Here is a 26829-nt window from a genome sequence, read left to right as displayed (position 1 = left end):
AGGAGCAAAATACAGATGAGTGCTTTGTCAGAGGAGCCTTTTGTAAATGAAAAGGGACTGCTGGTTGTGTAAGTGAAAAACCCCTGAACTTATCTTTATGATTAAACATGGTAATGGATCCTCAAGTAATCCGTGTACTCACTTTTAACAGGTTGTGAAAGGTAAACAAGGAAAAGAAGTTTCCTGAATTTGCAGCCTTTTGTTTTCACTTCTGTTGGAAAATGTTGAGGCTTGGCAAATCACGGAAAGCAAGTTGTCTAAACGCTTGTTTTCCATTGGTTTGTTTTGTCTCTGTTTCTGATCAAGACAATGAACTTCAGGTTGTGAAGTTATACTGAGGTCAAATCTATGTTGTAGCCCTCCTGAAAATACAAATGTTGTTTTCTATTTTCCCACTATTTAAACCCAGAGTGCTACTGACCTTTTGGCAAGGATCGTGCAGACTTGGGTTCTTTTTTCTTTCAGCGGTAAGAATTTCTTCATGAGTATTCCGGTCAGATTCTCACAACTTCTAGATGTCTGAAAGCAAGCAATGACCAGCAGTTAGTTGAGATGTCCAAAATAAAAAGGTTAAGACTGGTAACATTTTAAAGATTGTTTCTGAACCTTGATTGTGTTCTCAGCTGTTAGAGATTTCCTGTGTGACCTTCTTGAAACCAGCTATGTATGAATCTTGACCCGTTCGTGGCGTTGTTGGGAAATACTTACACTTTAGCTCAGAGGAACCATATTTACTTGCAGGAATGAAATCATCAAAAGGAAATGTAAAAGCAGTATAAATCTTTACTGTTTGTTAAATATGGTAAATACACAAATCTGTATGCCAGATACCTTCAGAACATTTATAGCTAAACGTGAATTAGGAATCCTTTCAAATTTAAGTGCTTGAGACTGTTTCACATGGCTTTCACGTTCATCTCTGTTTGGTCTTCAGCCTATTTGAGAAGATTCACATTCTTTTAGGACTAAATTTACTGTATATGTGGATGGACTCTACTCTGCAGACCTTATGCACATTTTTCATTTGCAGTTCTTTGTTTCCAGGATCTAAAGAGGAAAGCTGTAAGAACAGATTGTTGTCCTGGCCACGCTCTTTCCAGGTTCTAGTTTGCTGTTTGGTTCCAAGGCACTAGGCAGTGATTTCCTGCCTCTGCTCTTAGTCACTGTTTTCCCTGGCATCTTTCGATTACATATCTGTAATATGACAGAATAAACACAAAAGAGAGATTGAAGCCTAAGCAGGGGAGTGGGTAGAAGCTAGCCACTGTCCTCACAGCAGTTTGTTCAGGCTACTGGAAGTGGCTTTGGGATCAGATTAAATACTGCAAATGCTCACCTGTTTTGAGCACTCGGCCTAGGATATTTAGCAATGCTTCTTGCGTGGCTTCTTTTGTTTCAGTCCTACTTCAACTGCAAAATTAAGTACATAACAGTATGTATGCCACAGATGTTCAGAAATGTGTTTTCTGTGAGCCTCTTCTCATACCTCATACACATTTTGGATGTCTGGTTTATTACTTAATGCTGGAGAGCAATCAGACTACCACAGCCATATTTTTCCTCTTGTTTTCCATTTTTTATGCTAAATAGCATAATGTCCTGTTGGCTTTGGATGAAGGTGAGGCTAGGTAACAGTTGTAAATTGTCTACATTTCCTGTTGATATAAAGTTTTCTTGTTGATATAACTTTTGTGGAGTTGTGAATCTGGGTTTTTGTATGACTGTGTGCCTTCTTTTTTGGTGGTGAAGGAGGGGAATTGTGGTATGTGCCTAGCAAAGCATACAGTTTCAGTCTTTTCAGATTTCCCTAAAATTTTGTATTCACATTTTGGGTATAGTCTGTTTCTATAGTCTTTATTTTCACACATTTCATCTGTGTCCTCAGACAGCTTTAAAATTTTGTTAGCACTGGTCAAAGGAGCTGTCTGTTGCTCCAGTAGAGATGATGTTTTGGCAGCCTTGTGCTGTCAGTTCTTTTTCTATTTCTTTTCTTTTAATGAATCCAGACAAGGTTTTGTAAGACGTGTCCACTGATTCCTTGATACGTGCTTGAACCTTATGTCTATTCTCTTGTGCTTGTTTTCCTTATTGTTTTTCCATCAAGTTCATTTCTGAGGTCTATATAATTCTTGTCCAATGATGTCAGTGATGCTCTGTGTGCAAAACAATCCCAAATTAAAGGGCATTAGAAGAGCCTTGGCTGAAAAGGGATTTCGGTGCACTTCATGCAATACAGATCCATACTTTAATTTCTGTTAAGTATTTATTACCAAGGAGCTTCAAGAACAGATTAGAAACTAACAGTCCAGATCTTCACTGTTCTTGCTGTTAGAATTTACTAGTATCATCTATATTTATCTTTTAAAGGGAAAGGAATGATAGATCTGAATGAACATTGATATACCTGTTATTTTGCACAACTATCTAAAAATTGTGTTTGGTTTGTTTTTTTCTAAATTGCTGAAACTTGTTTGGTTTTTGTTGGGATAGTGCAAGACAAGAGCAAGAAAATGAGAACAAAAATGTATGGAATCTGGCATGTTGTATTTTTTTCCTAAAGATGAGCCTTTTCTGAAGGCAAGCAGAATTAGTTGTCTGTTTTGTCTGAGAGTCATTGACTCTTCCCACACTTCATTTCCTCTAACCTTTGTCCCCATACTCGTATCAGTGCATTTAAAACATCCAGTGTTCCATGCTGTCTTTGTGACTCTTGAGGCCAGAGTAGATGCTTTTGTGTTGGGTCATGAAGCCTGTGGTGAGTCATTCTTTTAAGCATATACTGAATCCATTTTCAGTATACTCTCATATCTGAAGTGTTCAACCTTCTGTTCTGTAAAATCGTCAGTAATGACTTGTTTTAGTGGCTCTGTGCATGAGAAATTCCCATCTGTATTCCTCTGTGGCAGCAGCTAGAGTTTCCTCTCACAGAATTGAAGTAGGCTAGGGTTATATGCTGCACTCCTCTGACAACTGTTGTGATGAGTAAGGTTTTGAGAGAGAGGAAAAGTGCTAAAAGATCTTTAAAGCAACTTTTCAATCTTAGTAGGTGTATCCACTCTTCAAATTATTTCCTTCTCAACTCTGTAACTTTTCATTTGGCTGGCCTGTCACAATCAGGATTCCCTGATGGCGGGTTCTCTGTGGTTTGGAATACTCATTTGGTATTTTAAATCTAAGTCATTTTTGAGCGTTAATTAATAGGGTTTCTTGTTTCACTTGTGTGATGCTGGCAATTGTTAGAGCTGGGCAAACACCATGAAAAATTTCAGCCTCTTCATTTACATTTTTTAATAAACCGCCTTGCTCGTAGCACTTACATGTTTGCATTTCACCAATAGTGAAGCGGTTGAGTCTTACTAACATAAATCATGAGAGGAGCTGAACTTGTATTTTGATAAGTAGTAACCATTTACTTACTGATGGAGAAACTGACGGGATCTGGTGAAGTCTTGGATGAACTATTGTGGTTTCAGAGGAGTGTCTGTGTTCCAGGCATGATTTGTGTCCGTTACATACTTGGTGGTTGTGGGATTTTTATGGGGCATCCATGTATATTGGCAAACTTCTGTTCTGTGAAATGAGGTCCTCAGATCCTAGAGATGTTTTAAAATGACAGAGCAGGTGAAGAGAATAGTTTGCCTGTAGTAAATGGAAATTCAAAGGAGCTTTTTATGACCAAACCACAAAAGCCAGTTACTTCCTTTAGAGAAAATTAAAATGGAAAATTCTCCACATGATTTTCAATGCATGTTTTTGTTATCTGAATGTTTTACTTTTTTTTTTCATGTGAGATCTATAGCAGAAGGATTGAATTAGGTTTTCAGGGTTGTATACCGTAGTGGTGTGTTAAATAGCAGCTGATACCATCATTAAGAAAGTGAATTCAGAACAAAATGGACCATGTTCATCTATAGATGCTCAATACCTGCGCTGAAGGGCTGGCTAGCAGCCTTGATGATCGGAGCGCTAGACCTTCTCTTACAAGAAAGCCAGGAAAGGACTTTTTACAGGGGCTTGTAGTGACAGGACAAGGGGTAATGGCTTTGAGCTGGAAGAGGGTAGATTTAGACTAGGTATTAGGAAGGAATTCTCAGTGAGGGTGGTGAGACATTGGAACAGGTTGCCAAGGGAGCTTGTAGATGCCTGCTTCCTGGAGGTGTTCAAGGCTGGGCTGGATGAGGCATTGAGCAACCTGATCTAGTGTCCCTGCCCATGGGAGGAGGGTTTGAACTAGATGATCTCCAAGGATCCTTTCCAACCTAAACCATTTAATGGATCTATGAACAGAACTCTTCCCTCTTGCTGCCTGTCCCTACCATCTAGAGATGGGTAGCACATCTGATTGTTGTCCCTTAAGGGATCTAAAAGTCTTTTTTATTGCTGATGTGAAATTTCTTTCATGGGTTTGATGGGAGAAGGAATTCAGTGTAGATCTCTCCTTGCTTTTGCCTGCAGAGTTGAATATTCACATGAGTGAATAAGGGCTTAAATTCCACAAAACAGGAGGTTTTTATAATTATGGGATGTCTTATATACACCCCTTCATAATGCATTCATTTAAGAGCAGAATATAGAACGGAAGACTTTTATTTTTAAAAATACATTTTGCAGATGTTTGGCAGCTGCTATTGAAGTTTGCATATTAATAGCTTTAGTAGCATTTGTCCCAGACAGCCAGATAAACTAAGCATAAAACTAAGCTTTACATCTTTCCCTTCTTTCCTTAAGCTGCTTGGAAATGCAGTGGAACTCTGATGGGGTTTGTTTTTTTTGGCAAGTCTTTATTTTGGTCTCTTGTGTTTCTTTGCCTTTTCTGGCAAGAAGTAAAAATAAAAGCAGTTGGCTGTTCTCTGGTATATACTTTCTGGTCTGACAGAAAAATCATCATCCCATTAGGTTTGGCTTGCAGTTTTCCTAAAGTCACAAAGACCTTTGTCTAATGAGTTGCCTCTAGGGAAGAAGTCAAATCTGATTTTTTGCAGTCAAGGATGTTGGGTAATAAGCCTCTGCTCCAGCTTGATGGTAGAAAATGCTGCTGTCAGGACAGAATATGAACTTACTCTGACAGCTCCAAAAGCATTGTGGTTTTAATTGGAGATGTGCTTGCTTGAATTTTCCTTCTGATGCTGTGCCTACCTGTGGACAGACTGGAAGTGATGATCCTTTGAGTTTTTCTCTTTATCACTTAAGTTTAAAGTATTTACATTATCTGATGCCTAGATAAGGAATACTGTGTTTCTTTTGTGATGTAGCAGGAGATTTTTAGGGTGTGTTGTTTTGGGTTTTTTTAATGTGTTATCCTCTGAATGGTAAGGTTTGGAGCTATTTGTTCTGGCAAAGAAGGGTGAGAGACTTCAGGAATGGGAAGTAGGGGAGAAAAATCCTCTGCTCAGCAGTAACGTTTCTAAAACTAGAGCTGGCAATGCGGTAATTCAAAATCCTGCAGTGTTTTATAATCAGGCTGTAAATTGGAGTGCTGATGCTGGCTTAATATTTAAATATGTTCAACTGTAATAAATTTCTAGCCTTACCTTGTAATTGGATGGTTAAATAGTTTGGTATGTCTTGGATTTTAACTTTTTTATTTGTGCTTAAGATCAGCTGATACAATGTAGTCATTGAAAAAGCAGCATTGCTAAGTACTTTTTTACCCTTTTCTTCTAGTTTTTAGGGTCATCTTAAGACTCCATATGACTTTGGGATGAGTAAGAAGTCAGTCTGCACTTGACAGTGACATAGTACATGACCAGATCTGTGCAGACACTGTAGAATCCAGCCTTATTTCACAGATGTTGGATATCACTTTACGCAGGCAAAGCAAGTTACATTTTGTAGAAGCAGTCTGGGAAGAGCCATGGCCAGCAGGGCACAGTGTTAGAGAAGAGCTCCTTGCAACTTGCATTGTAACACTGGCCATGAACTTGTTCTACTCTGTCTCTGGGCTCTTCTGAAAGAGAAGAATGCAAAGATGCTACACTGAAGTGGTCTGCCAGATAAAATAGTTTGATTGTACACTTAAAATGACATCTTTGCTGTCTGAGTAAAATTATCTGATTTTTTTCAGTAAAAGACTTACTGTGACAAACTTCCTCTTTGTTTATTGCATACATAAAAGGCTCTTAATAAACATGGGCTTTAAATTATGCAGAACCAATGTGTTTAGGTGTGGTGCCCTATTATAGCATCAGTAACATTAACAATAGTCATGCTAATCCCTGTCTTGGATTTCTTCTCACCCTGATTTTTCAACTACCTTAAACTTTCTTTCTTCTATAGAGATGTGACTAGAAATAGGATCATAAGGTAGCTTTCTGTCTACTCAAAATGCAGCTCAGAGACTACTAGAACAACTTTACAAATACATAGCTTAGCCTAAAAAGTTAGGATGAGGAAAAACTATAGAAAAGTTGTTATTCTAGTTTGGAAAGATATTTGGTTAGCTACTTCCTTGTGTATTGGTATTTATTGTGTATTGCACTCATCCCCCTTGATCCTTACACTTTCTTTGCTTTTTGTTTTTAAATTCCTGTTAAATACTGGTGGCTAGTACACCCCAAAGCTAACATCCCAAAACTTTTCTAGCCTCTTTAGGTCAGGTTGTTAACTGTCCCACAGCTGACCACTGATATGCTGGATCTAAGAAATACAAGGAAGAAAAATCTTTAAATCATAATGTGGTGGTTTAGGCTGGGTGCTGGCCCAGATGCCACTACACAGGCCACACCTGGGAGGTCCCAAGGGGTGGGCCCAGCCCAGGGGGTGGTCACAGGAAACCAGGTATTCAATTTCCCATAATGCCCTGCTCCCCTATAAAATGTCCATGTGGGGTCTTCACTTCCTCTTTCGTCCCCTGCTGCTACCTAGGTAAAATGGCGTGAGCTGCCTCCCTTGGGCCTGCCCAGGCTCAAGGCTGGGTTGGGGGGGGGGGAGGAAAGAGCCCTGGGGCGGGTTGGGTGTACCCCAAGGTGGGGATGGGATGTTCTTGGGTATGTTCTGAGCTCTCTCTCTTTTGTCATGGTGCTTGTGGTTCTCTGTAAGACTTTCATTGTTGTTTTTTATTGTTTTCCTATTTTAAACTTTCCATCACTTTTTGCAATCCGTTTGTCTGAGTCGTTATTTCTGCCTGTGGTGGGGAGGGGATCTGCCCCAACCCATTACACATAAGTGCCTGTGGAGTCTGCACTTGGGAGTAAAACCAGTGCATGGGAGAGCCTGGTGTGTTTGGCACTAAGGCAGTCAGAAAAATATGTCACTGACTGTGTTAGCTTATCCTTAACAGAGCAGGAGGGAGTTGTCTGCTGCTGGCTTTCTGAGAACAGTTCTGGCTGAGCAGTATTGCGCTTAAAATGGAAACAGAATCGCTATGGAAACTCCACGTGGTGGTAAGATTTAGCATTGCAGTTTGGGTTGGGCTCTAGTCTTCATCTTTGCTCCACCTTGCAAAAGTTGTGAAGGAAATACAGTTGAGGCCATGCTGGTTCTTCAAGCGCTTGGTTCAGTGCTGCAGTTACTAAATGAATTTTTCTGTATTCCTGCAGAGCTGGTTGCTTCTTTGAGCCAAGAGAACTGATAGTGTACCACCACAATGAATTCAGAGCTGCTGTAGCTAGAATGAGATTTATTTGGAAGTGGGGCCTACTTGTGTTGTACTGTAGTGCTTTTAAATGTTTGGAGTTTAACATCACTTTCAGTTTTATTTTTGCTTTTGGGTAGATACATTTTGAAAACAGATATATATTAGCCTTTAAAAAAACCAAGTGTACATTGTTTCTTGTGTATTGAATTTAGTCTAATGCATCTTGTTAGGCACTTTAGCCAGAGTTTAAATGGACAAAGCTGCACAAATGTTCAGAACAAATCTAGATGGGACTTGCCAACTGTCCTTTCAAGTCCTGTGAATTCTGCCAAAGCACCAGTCTGAAAAGCAGCAATTCCATTACTTCCTCTTTACTGTGCTTTTCCTCTGATTTTTGTTTTGCCCTTTTTGTTACATCCCTAGAATGAACATCTAGCTCTGCAGTAAGATTGAAACCAGTGGAGAGTGGCTTTGGAGCAAACACATGGGACAGTTATCCATGAGAAGTGTGACTGGAAGGCTGTGTAGGTTCCCATCCCTTCTCAGTGAGCTTTTGGGGAGCTGTTTTGTTTTCTTGCTTTCCGGAGTAGATTAGAAGCCATTGTAAATTCACTGATGTTACATGTTCTGTAGGGTGTGGCAAGTATCAGCTGAATGAGTTAGTATCTAAATCATATGGGTGAAATAAGTAAGTATGAAGTGTGTGTGTTCCTAGCTTCCTGTGTTTGCTTTCTGTTTGTAAGTTATTACAGTTAATGCCCAGCTGCCTCCCCGCAGTTTGAGAGCAGGATTAGACTCTGCTGCTGAGTAGGTCCAGGTGCGAACAGACATGGAGTCTGGACCTGGTGAGAAGGTCACAGTGGGCGTGAGAGACAGAAGTATGGGGTGTTCAGATGCAGGGAATATGTATTCTTTTAAGGCATGTGTGTGAGTACTAAGATTAAGATGAGACTGAGAAGAGATCCTGGACTCCAAGAAGGCTGCCTAAGGTGCCTGGACAACAAAAAAACAAACTATTTTGTTTTTATGGATATTCATAAAGCTTTTGATATATAGACTTACAGATGTTAAAATAGCTTTGCAGTGGTGTAGTCTAATTGTGTAAGCATCCTTTTTTGAACCTACTAATTTAGGACTTTTGACTGACAAAACTAAAAGACCATGTGACCTAAAACAAAACTTCAGTACTGTCTTACTTGACAACTGCATGAAGCTATTTATGATGTATATTTAGTAGCTCTGCTTAAATCGCATTTGGTGCATCAGTGAAGAGCTCATTCGTTGAGTCAGTTGAGTTTTCAGATGTTCTTGTAATATGTAAAGTGCCAGCCTTGATATAGGTTCTATGGTGTAAGGAAGTATTGTTTGTGCTTCCTTCTGTAAGAGATACCAGAGTATTTTGCCACTTCCCCTAAAAGCACTGCATTATTTGGGCTTTCTTACTTTTTATGTCTGAGATGCCAGTATTTACAAGAAAACATAACACAAGAGTTCTGTTTTGGAACATCAGCTGTTGCCTGGGACATCTGGAGGTCATCTTAGCCAGCCTCCCACTCAAAGCAGGGCCATTGCCAACACTGGCTGAGGTCAGTTACAGCTTTGTGTAACTGAGCATTTTAGTTCTGCGAGGCGAGACTCCACTGCTGCCTTTCAGTAAGCTTTTCAGGTGTTGGGCTGCCCTGCAGGTGTCCAGTCTGAAATCTGCCTCTGCCAGACTGAGCAAGCTGTTTCCTCAATATCAAGTCAGAAGCTCTAGGCCCCAGACCATATTGGCTGCCCTTTGCTGGGTGGTTTTCAGCTTTGCCACATCTCTGTGACCGAGGCTACCAAACTATTCTCAATTCATGCTTTATAATGGTAGAGCAGGAATCATTCCTTGTTGAGTATTCCTTATACACGAGTAAAGGATGTTTCTCTGCTAGAAGTCAATGTGTGTACCAACTAGAAGCAGTCTCCTTAGCTCTAATATTAATTTTTTTCCTAGGTAAGGAGTCAGAATGATGGCATTCTTAAGGATGATCTCAACAGTTGGAAAAGCAAAAGAGAAAAGGGTAGATGTCATCTGAAAAATGAAACTCTTCTTTCTTGCACTTCTGTATAGGAGGGGTGGTCTTTGGAAACTTTCAAAGTGAACTTTGTGGTAGAAATTAGGTTAACATGGTGCATGTTTTGTGGAGACCTTTGACTGGTCAGCTATGAACATTAACGACATTTGCTTAATTGGAGGCTTGCCACAGATTAACATCTGCAGTACCTTGTGAAGGTGTAGAGCTGTGGCTGAAGGGAGTAGGTATTCTTATTTGTGCAAAGGGAGGTGTGAAATGAATACAGCAGAACTCACAATCTCAGCCTCCTGGTTCCTTTGTCTTTTGAGTCCTTTGACCCATTTTAGCCAAGTATAGCTGTGGAACACATCTCGCAGTGCTCACCAGTGCCCTGCCCAGTATTCCCTGGTTTGTTGGCACAGGCTTTGTATCAAATGTAGTACTTATGATAGCAATCTGCAGGTGATTAAGATATAAGAAATTGTCTTTACTTTTGTTAGTAGGAAACATGTGCATGTGCAACTGGGGTGTGGGAAAACACATATACTAAAAGCATAGAGCAGGGTTATGTATCTTGGATCACACTGATTTCTGTGCTGAGTGCAAAGCATACCAATCCAGGAGAAAGCAGCATGAGTTTACAGCTCTCATCAGTCCCTCACAGCTTAAAGCCCAGGTATACTGCCTGAAAGGGATATCAGTACTCAAGCTGAATATCTGCTAGCTCATCAAAGGTGACTTCAGAACAGAGGGAATTTTACCTAGTACAGCCCTTCGGAATTGGGCTGAAACTGCAACTGATGATTGTAGAGTGGGTTTAAGACTTTGGGTTAGGGATTTTTTTTCTCTGTAATACAACAGTTCTTATTTTAGTAAGAAAGGAGCTGAATGAGTGTAGTTATTCTTTGGATTTCTTACATGAAATTCCCATGGCTGTCTACGACTTAATAAAAAAATAATAAATTCTAACTTGGGAAGAGTTTGTACTGAGTGGGAATTACATTCTGCCTTACACTGCTTGCTTCTGTCTGGCTCTATGGGAGTTGAAACCTAAAATCTAGCTGACATTGCTGTGTTCTCTTACTTAGCAGTAACACTCAATTACTTACATAGATATGTTGTGAAAATGTGGACAAGGAATTGTCAAATGCAGTCTTGATTTGAAACTTCTGAGGGGACTTAGTTTTGGTTTTCTTTTGAGGTGAACACTCAAACCCCTGTAATGAGAGTGTACACTTGAGGATGAACAGGAACCTATGTACCTATGTGCTGAGCGTGATGAATGACCATTTCTCTCAATGGATAAAATACAGAGTGATTTCCAGCAACAGTCTGATGTGGGCTCAGGAGGGAAACTCTGAACTGAAACATCACTTATGATTTTTTTTCTCTTTGACTGTAACCACAGCTGCCTGTAGAATCTGTCCTGAGGCCAGCCAGCTGTGAATGGCCAGTTGGTTTATGGAGTAGGAAAAAAACCCTGTGGTTTGTTGTGATGTTTAAGCTGAAGTGCTGCTGAAGGGAAACAGAGATAATTAACTTCCTTTTTCTTTTTTTTTTTTTTTTTTACCAGAGATATGGAGAACTTGGTGGCTGGCTCCAACCTTCCTCCTCTTTTTACAGACGAAGATGGAGCTAAGGAAGGTAGTGAAATTGCTGTAACTGGGTAAGCAGCTACTTCTTTTTAACCTTCAGCTGGTAGATACTATCTCTAGACTTGCCAACGAAACTGTTTCAGTGGGAAGAGGGTATTCTGAGTAATTGAAAAAAAGCAAACAAATCCAACAAAAAAAAAAAATCTTGCAATGCTCCCTTGGCCTTGATAGAACATCACAGGACTCTCTTTAGGAGAGACGAGGTCACTTTTGAACTGATAAACTACTCTTTAACGTCTCTTGTCTTTAGAAGTTTGCTTTCCTAGGATTTTAGCCCTTAAGACTGATTTAGACACTGTGGTGGGGGCAGAGAGGGCGGATGTGTGTTGGCTACAGTGGTTGATGCTAAATAAATTATTTCTGTTAAACATGTATTATTCTTCACTGATCTCTGAGAACCAGCAGGAAACTGATGTCTTTCATTTTTGTCAGGCTGACTCCGCTTTTCCAGACTGAAACAATGGTCTCTCTCAAAAGTCTCAATGACAAAAGAAGTTGTCTCTTAGGAATAGAGGGTTCTCGCTGTGTCTTGATATTTGAAGTTGTTGTTCTCTTTTGTAAAGCACCAAGCAATGAAATTCAGACTTTGCAGGCAGGTAAAGCACTGCAAAATAAATATGGAAGTCTAAATTTGGATTTATATCTTTGGGATTTCAAACTTGCTGGTACAACTGAGGGATGTGTTGAAATTGGGTTATGTTTAAGAGGTATTCACGTGTTGAATGAGTTTTCATCAGTGACTGACTACGTCACACTGATGTTTTTCCTGGGCATGTAGTCTAGAAAACTCCCCTGATAAGGTGTAAGGCATGGGGCTGAAATGTTCTTTACAGCAGTGATTGTAAGAAAGTGTCTTTTTCTGTTTTCTTTAACGTATATCACGGGAGTGTGTATACTTTGTTCCCTTTCTCCCTGTCAAATTTACCCATATTAACTCGTTCAGATACGTGAAAGACAAGCGTGAATCGCTCCAGCTTGTGTCTTTACCAGCAATTATGCTGCAATTGCTGGTTATAGTAATGAAAATAAGCTCTTCTCTCTATTTAAAGTTTTCCTGTTGACATTCAACTAACAATTCTGTTAATATATTACAATTTTCTGTGGCTGTATTCTATATTAAAAGACTCAATTAATTTGAATATTTAAAGTAGCACACATGTAAGCAGCTGTAGATCTGAGTATATGAACAAAGTAGACTTGAAATATACACTGCTGTTGTAGTAATTTTGATGAATCTAACTGGGCAAGGCCAAGTAATCTTTAGCCTGGCTCCAAAAGCGATTGGAATCTGAGATGAGTCCCAAAATCTTAAATTAATTTACCCACTGAGCTCAGTGGTGAGAATGACTATGGGGTTGTTGCCCTAAAATACGTTTTCATCTGTCTACATACCTTCAGAAAGATTTCTCTGTGCTTGGCTTTTTTCTTTTTGTTTTTCCTCCAGACAGCTTGTGCTTTCTTGGACTAAGCTTGATACAGCTCTGATAGAAGAATAGTGGCCATTCAGGAGCCTGTTGGGAGCTATTTGTGCTTTAAATGCCCACATCTGTCAAGAGGAGATTATGTTGAATGAAGTTCAGTCTGAAATCATACGCAGCCACAAACCTTTAAGTGTGTTTGTGGAGAAACACATTAAATGCATCAAGAAAGGTGTCTATTGGTTGAAGATGAGACCATTCATTTCAATTGCTTACGGTGTTTTGAAGCAGCTTGGATTGATGCTCTGATTTCTGATCCATGCGTTCGCTTGCTTGACAGTTACCTAATCAAAACTTTCAACAAAGAATGAAACAAAACAACACTTTAAAAATCAAACTGTCTTTGAAAGTCTGTAGTAACTGTGGCAGCTATAGCAGTTGCTTGGATGGAACAGCTAATTCATCAAAAATGACTCTTTAAAATAATTTGTGTTCCTTCCTAGTGTAAGAATTGAATGCATTTGCAACATTTTGGCATGTTTTAGATAATTAGGGAGGAAGCGATTTGGCAATATGAGGATGAAATCTCTTCTTTTGCCATTATGTGCCTTTTTCAGACTAGCTCATTCTGAGAGTTCATTCAGTGGTGGAACTTCACAGTCTGTGAATAACCCAGAATTGGTGGAGGATTTGTCACAGGTCCAGCAGCTTCAAAATGAGTCCTCTAATACTGCTGAAAACACTGAGCAGAAGCCTGAAGAGGAGGTGAGGTGAAATAACAGTGACTTTTCAATGAAGCGAAGTCTTGGAGTTTTGTCATTCTAGCTTGTCTTATCTACTCAGATTTTTTGAGTAGGATCACAGATTTTCATTCATTTGCCATTTTCATTGTTTGATTTGTCTCTAGTTTTCCCCTGTGTTGCACAGCTTGCACACAGAGAGCCAAGGGAAACTGGTAGTCATACCATACAGAAGAGCACACGTGCCTCTGTTTCAGGCAGCATAGTCCACAGGCTGCTCCTGTAGTCAGTTTCTTTATGATGACTAAATGTTCAACTGCCACAATTTACTTATTTCTCGTGAGTCAGTTAAGTGAGAACATCATACTCTGCTGGGGGTAACCGCCGTCTTTGGAAGTGTTATGCGCACTGCTTTAGACTACACCTTGTGTGCCGTCCTGTACAGACTAGGTGGCTAAATCTGAACAGTGAAGGAACTGAACTTTGACAAGAAAGTGGCTTGGTGTTTTTTTTAATAGCTGTATTTGGTATTTGTCTTTGTAGTTTGTCTTGAGCTATAAGAGGTCATCGTTCTAGAAAGGAAACTAAAACTAACGTGGTGGCAGGAACATCTTGATCTGGGGAGAGATTAGAAGTACAGAAATAGCTGTATGTACATAGCATAAGAAAATAGTGTTGTCCAGAGATTGCTCTAGTAGCAGTATGAGCCAGGAGAATGAGTGGTAATTGTTATTCCTGTGAGCTCACTGTGCTACAGGCAAGCCTTGCAGTATTCTTTCCTTTGGAATGCGTTCATTTGTACTGGAAGTGACTAATGGGAGAGAAAAACCTCTAGACTAGAAAAGGCTATATGCTGTTCCTCCACCCACATGGTGGGCACAGTGTACAAAGGCAAGAGATTTGGAAGGGACAACATAAATAGTTAACGATTAATTAATACACAATGTCTCTCCAAACATGATATTGAGGCAAGCAACTTGGAAGGTGGGTATGCAAAGCTGAGAGTAATAATTTTTAAACCAAAGCCGAACAACTAACTAAAAAAGACTAGTTTCATTTGCTAGGATGGTAATTTCATGGGTGATCAATCCTCATGGTTTTACAATCAAAGGTTGATGTGAATGTTACTTTATTGTCCATGTAGACCAGGAGATGCTCCAAACAACTTTTCACATTGAAACTTTTTTTGGCTTTGCATAGAGAAAAGTCAGGATAGCTCCGAAATAAGGTTTGAAACTTGCATCCACAGAGAGGATGTATTGCAGCAACATACTCCTAACAAAAATGTTAGAGAAGTGAACATTTATTCCTTCCAGAGGTGGTGATTCTTTTCTTTCAATCTTAATTTTCTTCCATTTTCATTTTGCAGCAGCAAAGAACTAAACGAGGAGGCTGGGCCAAAGGGAGAAAGAGGAAGAAACCCCTCAGGGACACCAATGCCCCCAAATCCCCCCTCACAGGGTATGTGCGATTCATGAATGAGCGTAGGGAGCAGCTTCGAGCAAAGAGGCCTGAAGTCCCTTTCCCAGAGATCACCAGGATGCTGGGCAATGAATGGAGTAAACTGCCTCCTGAGGAGAAACGGGTACCATTACACTCCTTTTTCCTTGTGGGATTATGATTGCTGTTAAATGGGAATATTGCTGTTTAGTGAGGCAGTTAACATAGAGTTTTGGTTGAAGTTGTGTTTAGGAAAATAAGAGACATACCAGGTGGCTTAGGCTCACTGTAAGGTTCTCAGAAGACTGATTTTAATTAAAAAGAGAAAACGAGCCACCAGAAGAGAGGGATTTTATCCAGAAATCTGATGTCTTTGCATCTTACATACATCTCATTGTTTCTTCACTCCTTTTCCTGTTTGCATAGGTGAAATGGATCAGCACTTCATCTGACAAGTTGTTTTTCTTCCCTTCCTCCTGAAGGGGAGGAAACTCCCTGAAACTCTTGGACTTTTTTGTTTCAGCGATACCTTGATGAAGCAGATAGAGATAAGGAGCGTTATATGCGGGAACTGGAGCAGTATCAGAAGACCGAAGCCTACAAAGTCTTTAGCAGAAAAGCACAGGACAGACAAAAAGGCAAATCACACAGACAAGGTATTGAATTGGACAAAAAGACGTGCTTAGCTAGACAAAGAGAATGCTCCCAGCTAAGCATGTAGCCTGACACTCATTTGAAGGGTTTGATTTAAAGGCCTGTTAAAAAGTGAATGTGTTCTTTCTATGGCATTTGCATCAGCTGGGTGTAAAGTGGTGAGGTTTATGTAAACTTAACTGTATCTAGATTATGTTGGAGGATGTGCATTAAAAGCATCAAAGTTAAGACACAGCTGCTTTGTTACTTGTTAGAAAAGCTGCACACAAATTTTCTGTCTACCTGTTGTGTAATCATGGTTGTGTAACTGCTTTAATGACTTGGTTCTTGTATTCTCAAATCTGGAGTATGTTAGGGCATTACTTGTTTGGTTTTACTTTTTCAGATGGAGCAAGGCAACCGGCCCATGATCATGAGGTAAAAACCTCTTCATTCTACTTCACATCAGTGGGTGGATTTTCAGATGATGGAAGTTTCTAAGTGAAATGAATAAAACTGGCACCAGTTTGTGCCAGTTGAAGACCCCCTGATCAGAGGTTTAGACTATGAATTCTTCCTCTCCCTGTGCAGTTTTTAATCAAACGTTAGAAACATCTGAATAGTCTAATGCTCACATTGGTATGATGGAAACTAGGTGTAGTAAGTCTTGGGGCAGTTACAAATGGTTGAATTCAACCTTAAAGATCATTTCCAACCAAAGTGGGCCTGTGATTCTATGATTCTAAATGATCTAAGATAAAGTGGGAGTGTAAGGAATGCTTAAAACACAGATCTTTTTTGAAATGGGTGCAAGTCAGTATAATTGAGCCTTGAAGTTCAACTTGCAAAATCTTTACTCCAAAATTTTTCAAAGCAGGAACATTTTTTATTATCATTTGCTAAGTAAACATAGAGGTAAAACTTACAAACAGCTTAAGCACTAGATAAACTTTAAAGCTAGCACATTTCAGTTGCTATTTTGAGGTATTGATTTTATGCAGTAACATGTTTGTGGCTTCGTTGAGAAGAAAATGGGTGAAGTAACCAAACCATAGGGACATCTCTGGCTTAAACCTCCTCCTGTGTGCCCTCCCCTCCAGCTCTTCCCCATATGTAAATATTGGCAAAGAGTAATAATGTCTGGAGAGAAAATGCTTATGCTTTAGCAGAGACATACAACAAATCTTGTGCATCGTGGCTGGCTGTGGTATCTCTGCCTTTGAAGTGCTGAAGCTTTATCCAGTTGTATTACCTAGGGCCACAAGACTTCTTTTATGGCTACCAATAAATTGCAAACAAAAAGCAGTGAAAAATTTTGTTTATATGCAGCCTCTTCACTGGCAAGCAATAGCCCTGAAAGATCTGTTTTTCATTGTGAGCTTTTTTGCCTTGGGAAAGCAATCAAGTTGCTGTTTTAATGTGTTCATTACAATAGCGACAAGGCTACACACTGCTGAGAGACAACTTCTGGTCTTGTCTACTTTAAAGAAAAGAAGTTTCACTTCCATTAATGTGCTTTGGTAGCATATTGTTGATATGGCTTTCTATTAACTCTTACAGGAAGAACTTGCAGTAAGATTAATCTTTAGAAATACATGGTCCCCAGGATTTCTGATGCCATAGTTACTGAGTCTAAGTTTGTCTTTAATTGTACAAAGACAAATTATTAAAGGGTTTGAGTTCTAGGCTAACTGTGATGTTTCCATAACCTTTAAATTATACAGGAGGCAAACTACAAATTCAGAGTCTTGCCTCTCATCCTTTTAACAGAAGCTATCATTGCTGAAATCTCACATTGTGAAAGCAGCTAAAAAGGAGTCCCCCATACCCTGTGGGGCTTTTAAGCTTCATAAGATTGTAATTACATAGCTGAACCAGCAATGTTAGGCTGGCATCCACCTTTGCTTAGCATTTTTCAACTTCCTATTATAAAATTGCACGTGCTTATCACCTGATATGCTTGCAGAGCTGTTCTGCAAGGGAGTCAAGTGTTGTCATCCTGCACAGGCAATGAACAAGCAGCAAAATATGAGATTGCTTTTATGAGTGCATGCTCAAGTTGTTACTGGAAGCAGGACTAAAGCTTTTTGTTGTCTTGCTGCCTTTCCTATCCACACAGACTGTTAGAGTCGTTTGTGACTACTAGATATGATCTGATTAAGTTATTTCTTCAGAGAATGTAACAGACTATTTCTTCTCCACTTAGGTGTTCATGATTTAGTTTCTGTGAATCAGTGTTAAACTAATTTAAAATACTGTGTATAGAAATTATCCCCCAAAATTACTGCAATGAACAATTCAAATGCTAATTACAATAAAAATTAACAGAAGGGTGAGGCTTGAGAAGGTGGAATGATGCCTTTAATAGGCAGATACAGCCATGGAAAACAGAGGTGGAGTCTGAATGAGCTGATCTGTGGGTATGAAATAGAATGTTCTTCCTCCAAATGGTAGTTTCATAAATATATAGTAATATACACTAAAATTATCAGTAGTGACCAAACCATTGCTAATTGCTCTCCATTGTTCTGTTACTTCTTCCCTCAAGCTGTTTGATCTAGAGAGGGTCTAGCTTCATACATTCAGTAACACACCTTACTGGCAAGATGTAAAGTATGTATGCACATCAGGGAGATTAGGCATAGCCTGGTAGTATCTACATCTTTAAAATAGGTAAAAGGCTGCCATAGTATGGGCACACAAGAAGAAATCTCTCTACTCTGAGAATATTTTCTTATTAGTGAGCGTATTTATTATACCTGTTTCTTACATTGTCTACACCTGACCACACAAGGAAGGATCAGCTTAAACCACCCCAAAATCTCAGCTTTCTCTTTACCATACTTCACCATGTCTCTAAGATCTTCCTCTTACTTGTTCTGGAACGTCCAAAGATCAGCCTCTGGTATAATAACCAAATGAGAATGATATTACCCATCTGGAAGCATCTCCATCTTATTTCAGGCAAACGATAGAAACGGTAATTTTAGTTCCGTTTTGATTTGAGGGTTGACAAAATGATGTGTAACCTGAAGAGACTGGGCCTTTTCAATAGGAGGTAATAAAAACCTTGCCATTTTAACCTGCAGTGAGCTTCAGAATGGCTTAGGTACTAGAGGATCTTTTACATGCTGGCTAGTGTATCCTCCAGCAGGAGAGTGCTGATAGTTTCCATTATCACTCTCCTGTTAAGCAGAATTTCTTGGTTTCCTTTCAGAAACTGAACAGTTTCATCCAATCAACTTAATTTTTTTGTTTGTTTTTACCTGTAGAACCTGTACCCTAGGGCTGCAAATAGCAGACCCTGTCTTCTTCACAGCACCCTCTCTTCCACCATCTATTCTCTATGAGCCAGCAATGATCCAATGATACCTTCTTTGTGTGTGGGTAGCAGTAGCATCTAAGATGAAGGGTTTTTAACCAAGCTTCCTAACCAACATTAACGGTGAGATTCTAGATTTTGGGGTGAAATAAATTCCTAGCCATCTAGGGAGTGTTCAGAGAAAATGAATGCATTATGTCCACTTCTGTACAGGATTTCTCTCTTCTCAATACATACTCTTGAGACTTTTTCCCTATAGCAGCAGGTGTCAACACTTCATTGAAGAGTGTGTGTGATCATTAACTCCCAGCACCACCCTACTCTGTCTCAGACAGCTGGGAAAGCTTGTTACCCCTCCCTCAAATCCTGCCTGTTTCTAGTACATCTGCAGTTGATTGAGGTCAAGTGAGCTTTGTGTTTTCACTCAGCAAATACAGAGCTTCCCAGCTATAATTCTACCAGACAAAAAGCTTCAGCTTATCTTTTACCTTAAAAACAATCCATTGATAGTCTCCTCAGGTAAAGACAGAGTATCTAGAATTCCATCTAGTCTTGTCTGTCTTGGTTGGCTGCCAAATGTCATTCAGCTCACCCCATCTAGCACCTTTATGTAGCTGACACAAATGTGATACGCTGAGCTCAGGTGCCAGAATTCCCTTATCAGCTGTTAAACATCTAGGTTTTCTGCTGGGCACCAAATCATGTTTGACACTACATAATTTTGGAGGGTGAGTTTGTGGTATGCTATCAACCATGGTGTTTGAGAAATTCGAAAAGCTTTTATTCTCCACAGACATTCTCTGATGCTTAACTTTGTTTCTGTATTAATGAATAGGTTAATTGTAGTTGCTGCAGTCTATCAAACCGAATGTGTGTTGGCTAGGTTAGTTGCAGTTCAGGCTTTAAAGCAAACAATCCCTGTTGCTTTTGACATGCAGGAGTGGTGACTGAAGGGTATTATGGTAGTGTTTTTTTAAGTTGAGTAAAATGGAGATTTTTAGTTTAGCTGGGTTACAGAGCATTTCCTGAATTTAAGTCTTGCAGTTTTGTCTTGTTTCTTTTTTACAAAAGAAAGCCTATTGTAGTCACAAACCACAAATTGGTGTCACATCTTCTGTACCTGAAATGCTCTTGTAGATTTTAATGACTTCAAGGTCACATACTTGAATTCACCAACTTCATCAGAAATAAGGTGAAGAGATCTGAAAGTTGACAGGAAACCCTTGGCTGCAGGCTTTATCGTAAGAGGACAAACTTCTCACATCTTAAAATACCTTTCAGTGTTTGGCTTTGCAGGATGCAGGAGGTAACAGTGCAGTCCTTTGAAGCCCTCACATTAATGCATACCTGCCATAGCCAGGGTGATCTACTGCTTTCTAACAGCAGAATGTGTCTGTACGTATTCACCTTTATCATTCTAAGGTACTTCATATTCCGTAAGCAGGCTTTCCCCACAGACTCCTATAAACTGTGTGTGTACACCTTTTCAAGAGTGGCAGCATCCATCTATGTTTCAAAAAAGATGTGGCTTGCTTGAAGCACTGTGCAGCTCCCATCTCTTTTGGAGCCACAACGCACATCTCTTTCAGTTTGCAGCAGATGTGGAATTGGTACACTGTGTAAAAGTTGAGATTTTTCCCTTGGCTGTTCTTTTTCCTGACTCTTTTCTTCTTTGCCTTGGCAGTGAAAGACACAGAAACTTACTGTGCATTTTGCTCACTTTGTCTCCTATTTGTTGATATTCCTGTATGGATTATTTTAGAATGTGTTAGCTGGTTGATGGTGGAATGCTTTCCAGTAGAAAATATAGATGAGTTCAGATAGTTTTAAAACAAGTGAATGATTCTGATCTGTAATGTCAGTAGAGCAAAACAATGTACTTTAGTATGTTACGTGGTGTTCCTTGATAATGGCATGTGGCCTATATCTTTAAAATTGAGACCCACCCTTTAGCCTTTTTTGGTATGTGCTGGAACTGTCTTCCATCTATCCAGCTCTTTCTCTGCTTCAGTTTTTGGTCTCCTTTCTTTATTTTCTTGGTCAAAACAGCTTCATTAATATCCACAAAGAGAGTTTTTAGCTGTGTGTTATTCTTCCTTTTGTAGAAAGAAGCAGATACGAAGGAGAGATCAGTTTTTGATATTCCAATTTTCACAGAAGAGTTCCTGAATCATAGTAAAGGTAAGTTAAACCTTTGCAGGAACTTCTGCTTGTTTTTCTGAAGTTTTTGCCAGGTGCTGTCCAGCTGAAGAGTCCTTTGCACTTTCCCATCTCTGCTCAAGTAAATGACTTGGCTGTTATTGATCAGTGTTGCTCATACCTTACTTCTGCGAACACAGTGGCTGCAACAGCAGATTTTTCCTGCTTTGTCCTCCAAAACTATTCTTTTTGGAGAATGTTTCTGATTTTAGGCTTCACTTGCTGTTATTCCAGGCCATCTAAGCTGGATCTACTGCTCTGTAGGATTAGATAGTGTTGGATGATAGGTTGGACTTGATGATCTCAAAGGTCTTTTCCAACCTGGTCTGGTCTGGTCTATTCTATTCTATTCTATTCTAAAGTACCTAAGATATATCATGAAGACAGTTCAGGCTTCTTAGCAGTATTTTGTATTTTTTCTACCCTGAATATGTCTAAAATTCCATGGAGATGGTTTCTGTTACTCTATTTGATTTTTGTGTCGGCATGTCCTAAGAGTTCAGGATTTAGACTTTCTTGACCGAACAAACTTCAGATTCAGACACTCTTCCTGATAGTCAAAAGAAATCTGATTTTGTAACATATATCTTGTTTGTAGGTCTCTTACCAGTACTACTAGGCTATCTCATACCAAATGCATTTGAAATCAGTCTTGCACTCTTCCTTCTAATCAGTTTCCTTATTCACTTCCATTCTGATCCTTTGAATGTCTTCTAATTTGTCTGTCTCTAGAAATTAAGTTTCTTGAAGTACTGCTGTAGGCACTGTTGGTGCTTCATGATGTGATCTTTTTCGTCTCTGACCCGAAAGTGCACTATTGGTACTCACCAGCTGAGCACTCTAGAATGTTCCACCTCTTTGGTTGGTGTTCGCAGCCCGTGAAGCTGAGCTGCGGCAGCTGCGCAAGTCCAACATGGAGTTCGAGGAGAGGAATGCTGCTTTACAGAAGCACGTGGAGAGCATGCGCACTGCTGTGGAGAAGCTGGAGGTGGATGTGATCCAGGAGCGCAGCCGCAACACAGTGCTGCAGCAGCATCTGGAGACCTTACGTCAGGCTCTCACTACCAGCTTTGCTGGAGTTCCGCTACCAGGTAAGATGTTTTACCTCATGGCTCTCTGACATATTAAATTCAGCTTCTAGTGTTCATGTGAGGATGTGAATTTACAACACGTGGCCTGCTGCTCTAGCTCTGTGGTCATGGCTCTTTCTGAGCTATTTGTTGTGTTTGATAATGAAATCTTGAAATGCATGCAGAGAAAGGTTTTTATTTCAACATGGCATATTTTTTTCCCCACTACTCTTACTCTTCCTAACAAAGTGAGACACATACTCTGTCCTTGCTTTCCTTTGCTTGTTTTGTGGAAGTGCTACTAAATAGAAGAGATAGGACCTGCAAGTTCCTTGATTAAAAGAAAGGCTGCATCTGTATTGCAGGTGCTAGGGAATCTGCTTAGATACTGTGAATGATCAACTGAGACCCAAATCAAAGCAAACCTTGCTTCATTAGTCCTGATGTCCTTGGGGCCGCTCACTTTGCGGGGTTAGTAGGACATTGTTTTACAGACTGTGGCAAGAGGTGTTGCATGGCACAAATGGCCCTTAACGTAATCTTAACTCTCTGGAATTGCTGCCATCATCTAACTCGTCTGCAACTCATTTTACTGTGTTAACTCTAGGTAGTGGGGAGACACCCACGCTGGAGACTATTGATTCCTACATGAACAGACTGCACAGTATTATAATGGCCAACCCACAGGAGAATGAGAACCTCATAGCCGCAGTGCGAGATGTGGTAAACAGGCTTGAACGCTAGTGACTGGGTGAGTCTTCACTCTTGGGCTGCCCTCAGTAGCTCTGGCACTTGTTCTGACGCTGGCTCTTGTGCTTGATGGTATTGTACAATTGAAAAGTTTTCTTCCTGAAAGCCACAGGAGCCAGGCTGACTTGAAAGTCAAATGGGTTTGCAAATATCCAACAGCATTAAAGGGTTCTGAAATTCCCCTCAGCTCCAAGGTCATTTGTATAAAGACATAAATAGCTGTTTGCCCTATTATTCATTGCATTTGTGTGAGGTAAGAACACTGCCAGAATGGTGCAAAAGAAAGAGAAGTGTTTACATTTTAGTAACAAGGTAACTAGTTTAGAAGACTGTTTTTTCCTTGAGTAAAGCGAATGTGAAAAATTCTTCATTCATTGTAGAACCTGATGGTCACAGAGAAATTATATTTGTCTTGAGAGATGACAGCTGAACTCAGCTCTGTTATAAACTGAATGTACCTTACAACTACCTACTCTGTAGCACCTGTGGTCTAGTTCTTCCGGTTATGAAGGTTTACGTATAAGTGAAGGACTGTGTGTTGCATTTGCTGAGACTAATGCTGTGGCTTATGCAGAAGACTTACCATGCTCATGATTCTGTGTTTTTGCTTCTGTTTAATAGCTCAGAAAACTGTAATAGAGAACTGAGCAGAAAAACAAATTAACAAAGTAGTACCTGTATTTCTGTGTTACAGTGCTGCTTTGCATTTCCCACACTGCTTACTCCCCCGCTTGCCCCAAGATGCATGGCAATAGACAGCAACCAGGAGTTTGCCTACTTCTCTTTTAACTGTGTACATGCATACCTGCATTCTTCAGGCACTTATTATGTAGAGATCTGCTGTACACGTCTTGAATAGTGCTTAGAAATGCAAATAGAGCTCCCTTGTGCCATCTGCAAATATGAAGCCAGGGCTTTTCATCTTTTCTGTTGCTGACCTTTTGTGATTCTGTGTAGAACAGTTAATTACACGTTCCCCATTATAGTGTGGCTTAAGCTAAAAGATCATTGTCCTTCCAGAGGGTAGCCAGATGGAACGGACTATAGTTCTAAGAGATGACTGAGCTCTCAGCAGAATAAAGAAGTGCGTTTACTGCTGCTATTTATGAAGGGAACAGCTTGTGGATCCAGGTCTGGGATTTTTCAGTAGCTCATCAACCTCCTCATTTTCGTATACTGTTTTCAATTAGCACTCAGGCTCAGAAGGAGAACTGGGGGATGGGGAAGTTTTACAGAAGGTATAAGAGGAAAAGCAGTTTCTCATCAGTCAGTTATTAGAAGGGTGTGCCCAGCCCTGAAAGAGACATTTGTTGTTTAAGCACCTTGCCAGAAAAATCCTCTCTCCAGGCTACTAAAATCTAGGCTTCAGTTCTCGTGTCAGGTAAATTCATATTTCCTGCATGATGGACAATTTCAGTGTTCCTATAAATGCTGGGGGTTTTTTCTTGGATAAATTGAATTCAGTTGTAATTGGTTTGGAGCAAGTAATTCTTGTTTTAGAATTCCTCCTTTCACTTTGTAGCTGAAAATTTTGTTCCCTTCTTTTTCCACCCTTCAATACCTTCCCTCTTTTCAGTGTCAGAAGTGAGGCAATTAAAAATGTGATTAATAATCACCTAGTTTTGTTACATAAAGACATGCTTATAACTGTATATAATCATCAAGCAATTCACAAGACTATTAATTACATTGACATTCACTTGGCAATGGTTGTATTTTGTGACAAAATCTTTGAAGATTGGCCTTTATTGGCTGCAAAGCTAGAAAAAGTAGAACTTGTCTAGAGAAGAGGAAGGCTTTGGATAGAAAGGTTCAGCTGGCATCCAATAAACTGCATCAGCAAACTGTCAGCATCCTTGTCCCTTTGTTAAGGTGCGCATGAAGTGTATTAATTCTCAATGTAATCTCTGTCAGCCAAATGGTCTGTTCGAGTTTGAGACACAGCACAAATCCATTTCATAGACAGACCTATTTATTATGCTCTCAAAAACCACTGTACTCCACAGAACTGAAGTGGGTTTTGGTGGCTTAGTGCATTGCGTTTAGTGACTATTTGACTGCACTTGTGTTCCTGTAATGCATGGTAAAGAGCTTCTTTGCTATACTTCTTAATATTGTGTTTTCAGATAAATCCTTCAAACACAGTGTTGCAGTGCCTCTGTGGTCCTGGCAGGTTGTAGTCTTCTAATACTTATTTTTCTGTTTTGTCTGCAGGTGTCGTCACCCAGGGATGCTTTACAAAATTTTTTTGGCCAGTGTGGAATAAGAAGCCATGAGGGAAAGACTAGGGGTGGGAGGCAGAACTGCAGGTTTGTCCTGGTCACTGCCTTGGGTTTGTCAGTGAGACAAACAGCTCAAAAAGGTCTGAAGAAGCCAGGGACACCACCCACTAAACATTGGAACTGTCCTCTGTGTAAATGTTTAAGAGCATGCAACTTCTGTGCCGTCTTCACTGCCTGACTAGCATTGCTGGGTGTGAGGGTGCATACATTCTGTTGGCTGGCTGGCTCTGGAGGTGGAACATTGCAACTTGTGGAATGGACTCAGCTGATATGTTGTAGTGATCTTTGGTGTGCTGTTACTGCCTGATGTCTTCTAGTGTCTTTTATTTTGTTTTCATGTTTATCTTGTGGGATTACCTTCCTCTACTTTACATTCTTTTGATCTTGCTATCTGATACTTGGAGTGCTGGATAGCAGTGCTTGTGTTCTCTGCTGTAACAGGCAGTCTTTCTTGCTGTACTGTCTTGTCCTGCCCTGCCTGTCATATCTATATAAGCTTCTCTTCAGCAGAATCCCATTCTTTTGTGTTAGCCTGCAATTTCTACAATGTGAGTATGCTCCCTCCTAGAGAATGGCTGTGGCTGGTGCTTTGTGACTTGATTTTACTATGAGACAAACTTCCTTGGTTCTTCCTTTCTTCAAGCACCTCTCTTGCACATAGCACCCTGCTCTTCTGTGGAAGTCTGCTGTTACCTCTTGAAAGTATTTGGTGGGGCATTTTGCTACTACGAAGATCAGTGGTAATGAAGACAAAGCAAAATCTGCATTTCAGACTAAAACCACAAAGCTTGTCCTTCCTCTGATAGGTTGCTCAGTCTAATGTTACTGCCTGGTTTTTGAGAGAATGATCTCATGATGAGAGTGGTGTTCTATAAAAAGACAAATGGGCAGAGGGGTGACATTTTTTTCTGTCCCCCCCCGAAATCACCGTGCTGGGAAGCAGGGTGCCTGGAAGCAGCACATGTGTTTTTGCATAAGTTATTAGTGCAGAAAAGGTTATTAGCAGCTAGGCCCACATATCAGCCCACAGAATGCTGCATTATAGCCTGTAAGTGCTTTCACCTTTTGTATAGTTTAAAGTGCAGCCTGTGGAGCCTATAGCATTCAGCACATTATGTTCCAGTGTGACCTAAATGGCCTTGGACTTGCATCAAGTAGACCTCTGCATGCTGGAGCCTACAATATTGCTGAGCTATGCTACACCTATCCTATCAAAGATGAAGGCACCTACTGTCTGCAGTAACTCATTCAAATAGTTTTCTGCCCTTTGGTTCCTGTCAAATTGTTAGTTCAGAGTTTGGTTGAGCACTTGTTGGACGCCTTTGGGCTTTATGGTAGTGGTTGAAATGCTCTTTCTTCCACAGGACAATCTCCTTGCTCCTCCTTAAGAAATCTCTAGGATTTCCCTGTTATGAACTGGACTTTGCTTTCATTACTGGAGTATATTGCAGTCAGCATCACTTAGTGTGTTTGTAATGAGAGTATTTGAAGATTAAAAAGCAGTTTCTTCTTTTCCCATGCTGTACACATGGACTTCATGCTTGCGTGAAGCCATCTCCAGCTCAACACCTTGTATGCTGGGTCTCCACGTAGCTGGTGGGCTTGTTGCTGCACCTAAGCAGCAAAGTTTTCCACATAAGTTCAAGTCTTCCTTCCAGGAGGAAACTCCTTTCTCTTGTCTTCAGGCTCATTCTCAAGA

General features: G+C 40.1%; 1 protein-coding gene across 3 annotated transcripts in view; it reads left to right on the top strand.

The window, feature by feature from the left end:
* Nucleotides 1-25878, top strand: part of HMG20A (high mobility group 20A) — a 38596-nt gene extending 12718 nt beyond the window's left edge. For 2 of the 3 annotated variants that reach the window (XM_009906993.2, XM_054168896.1), the window contains exons 2-10: nucleotides 11195-11287; nucleotides 13312-13459; nucleotides 14804-15019; nucleotides 15398-15530; nucleotides 15914-15945; nucleotides 20935-21010; nucleotides 21904-22119; nucleotides 22706-22849; nucleotides 25063-25878. In XM_009906993.2, the coding sequence (XP_009905295.1) occupies nucleotides 11199-11287; nucleotides 13312-13459; nucleotides 14804-15019; nucleotides 15398-15530; nucleotides 15914-15945; nucleotides 20935-21010; nucleotides 21904-22119; nucleotides 22706-22842 (1047 nt within the window). In that variant the 5' untranslated portion in view covers nucleotides 11195-11198 and the 3' untranslated portion in view covers nucleotides 22843-22849; nucleotides 25063-25878. The remainder of the gene's footprint in view (nucleotides 1-11194; nucleotides 11288-13311; nucleotides 13460-14803; nucleotides 15020-15397; nucleotides 15531-15913; nucleotides 15946-20934; nucleotides 21011-21903; nucleotides 22120-22705; nucleotides 22850-25062) is intronic. The other variant, XM_054168897.1, reaches the window with a different exon arrangement.
* Nucleotides 25879-26829: the final 951 nt, after the last annotated feature.

This window comes from Dryobates pubescens, chromosome 17, assembly GCF_014839835.1.
Source record: "Dryobates pubescens isolate bDryPub1 chromosome 17, bDryPub1.pri, whole genome shotgun sequence".
Taxonomy (NCBI): domain Eukaryota; kingdom Metazoa; phylum Chordata; class Aves; order Piciformes; family Picidae; genus Dryobates; species Dryobates pubescens.
The sequence above is the reverse complement of the archived record's forward strand: the minus strand, read 5'-3'. Positions and strand labels throughout refer to the sequence as shown.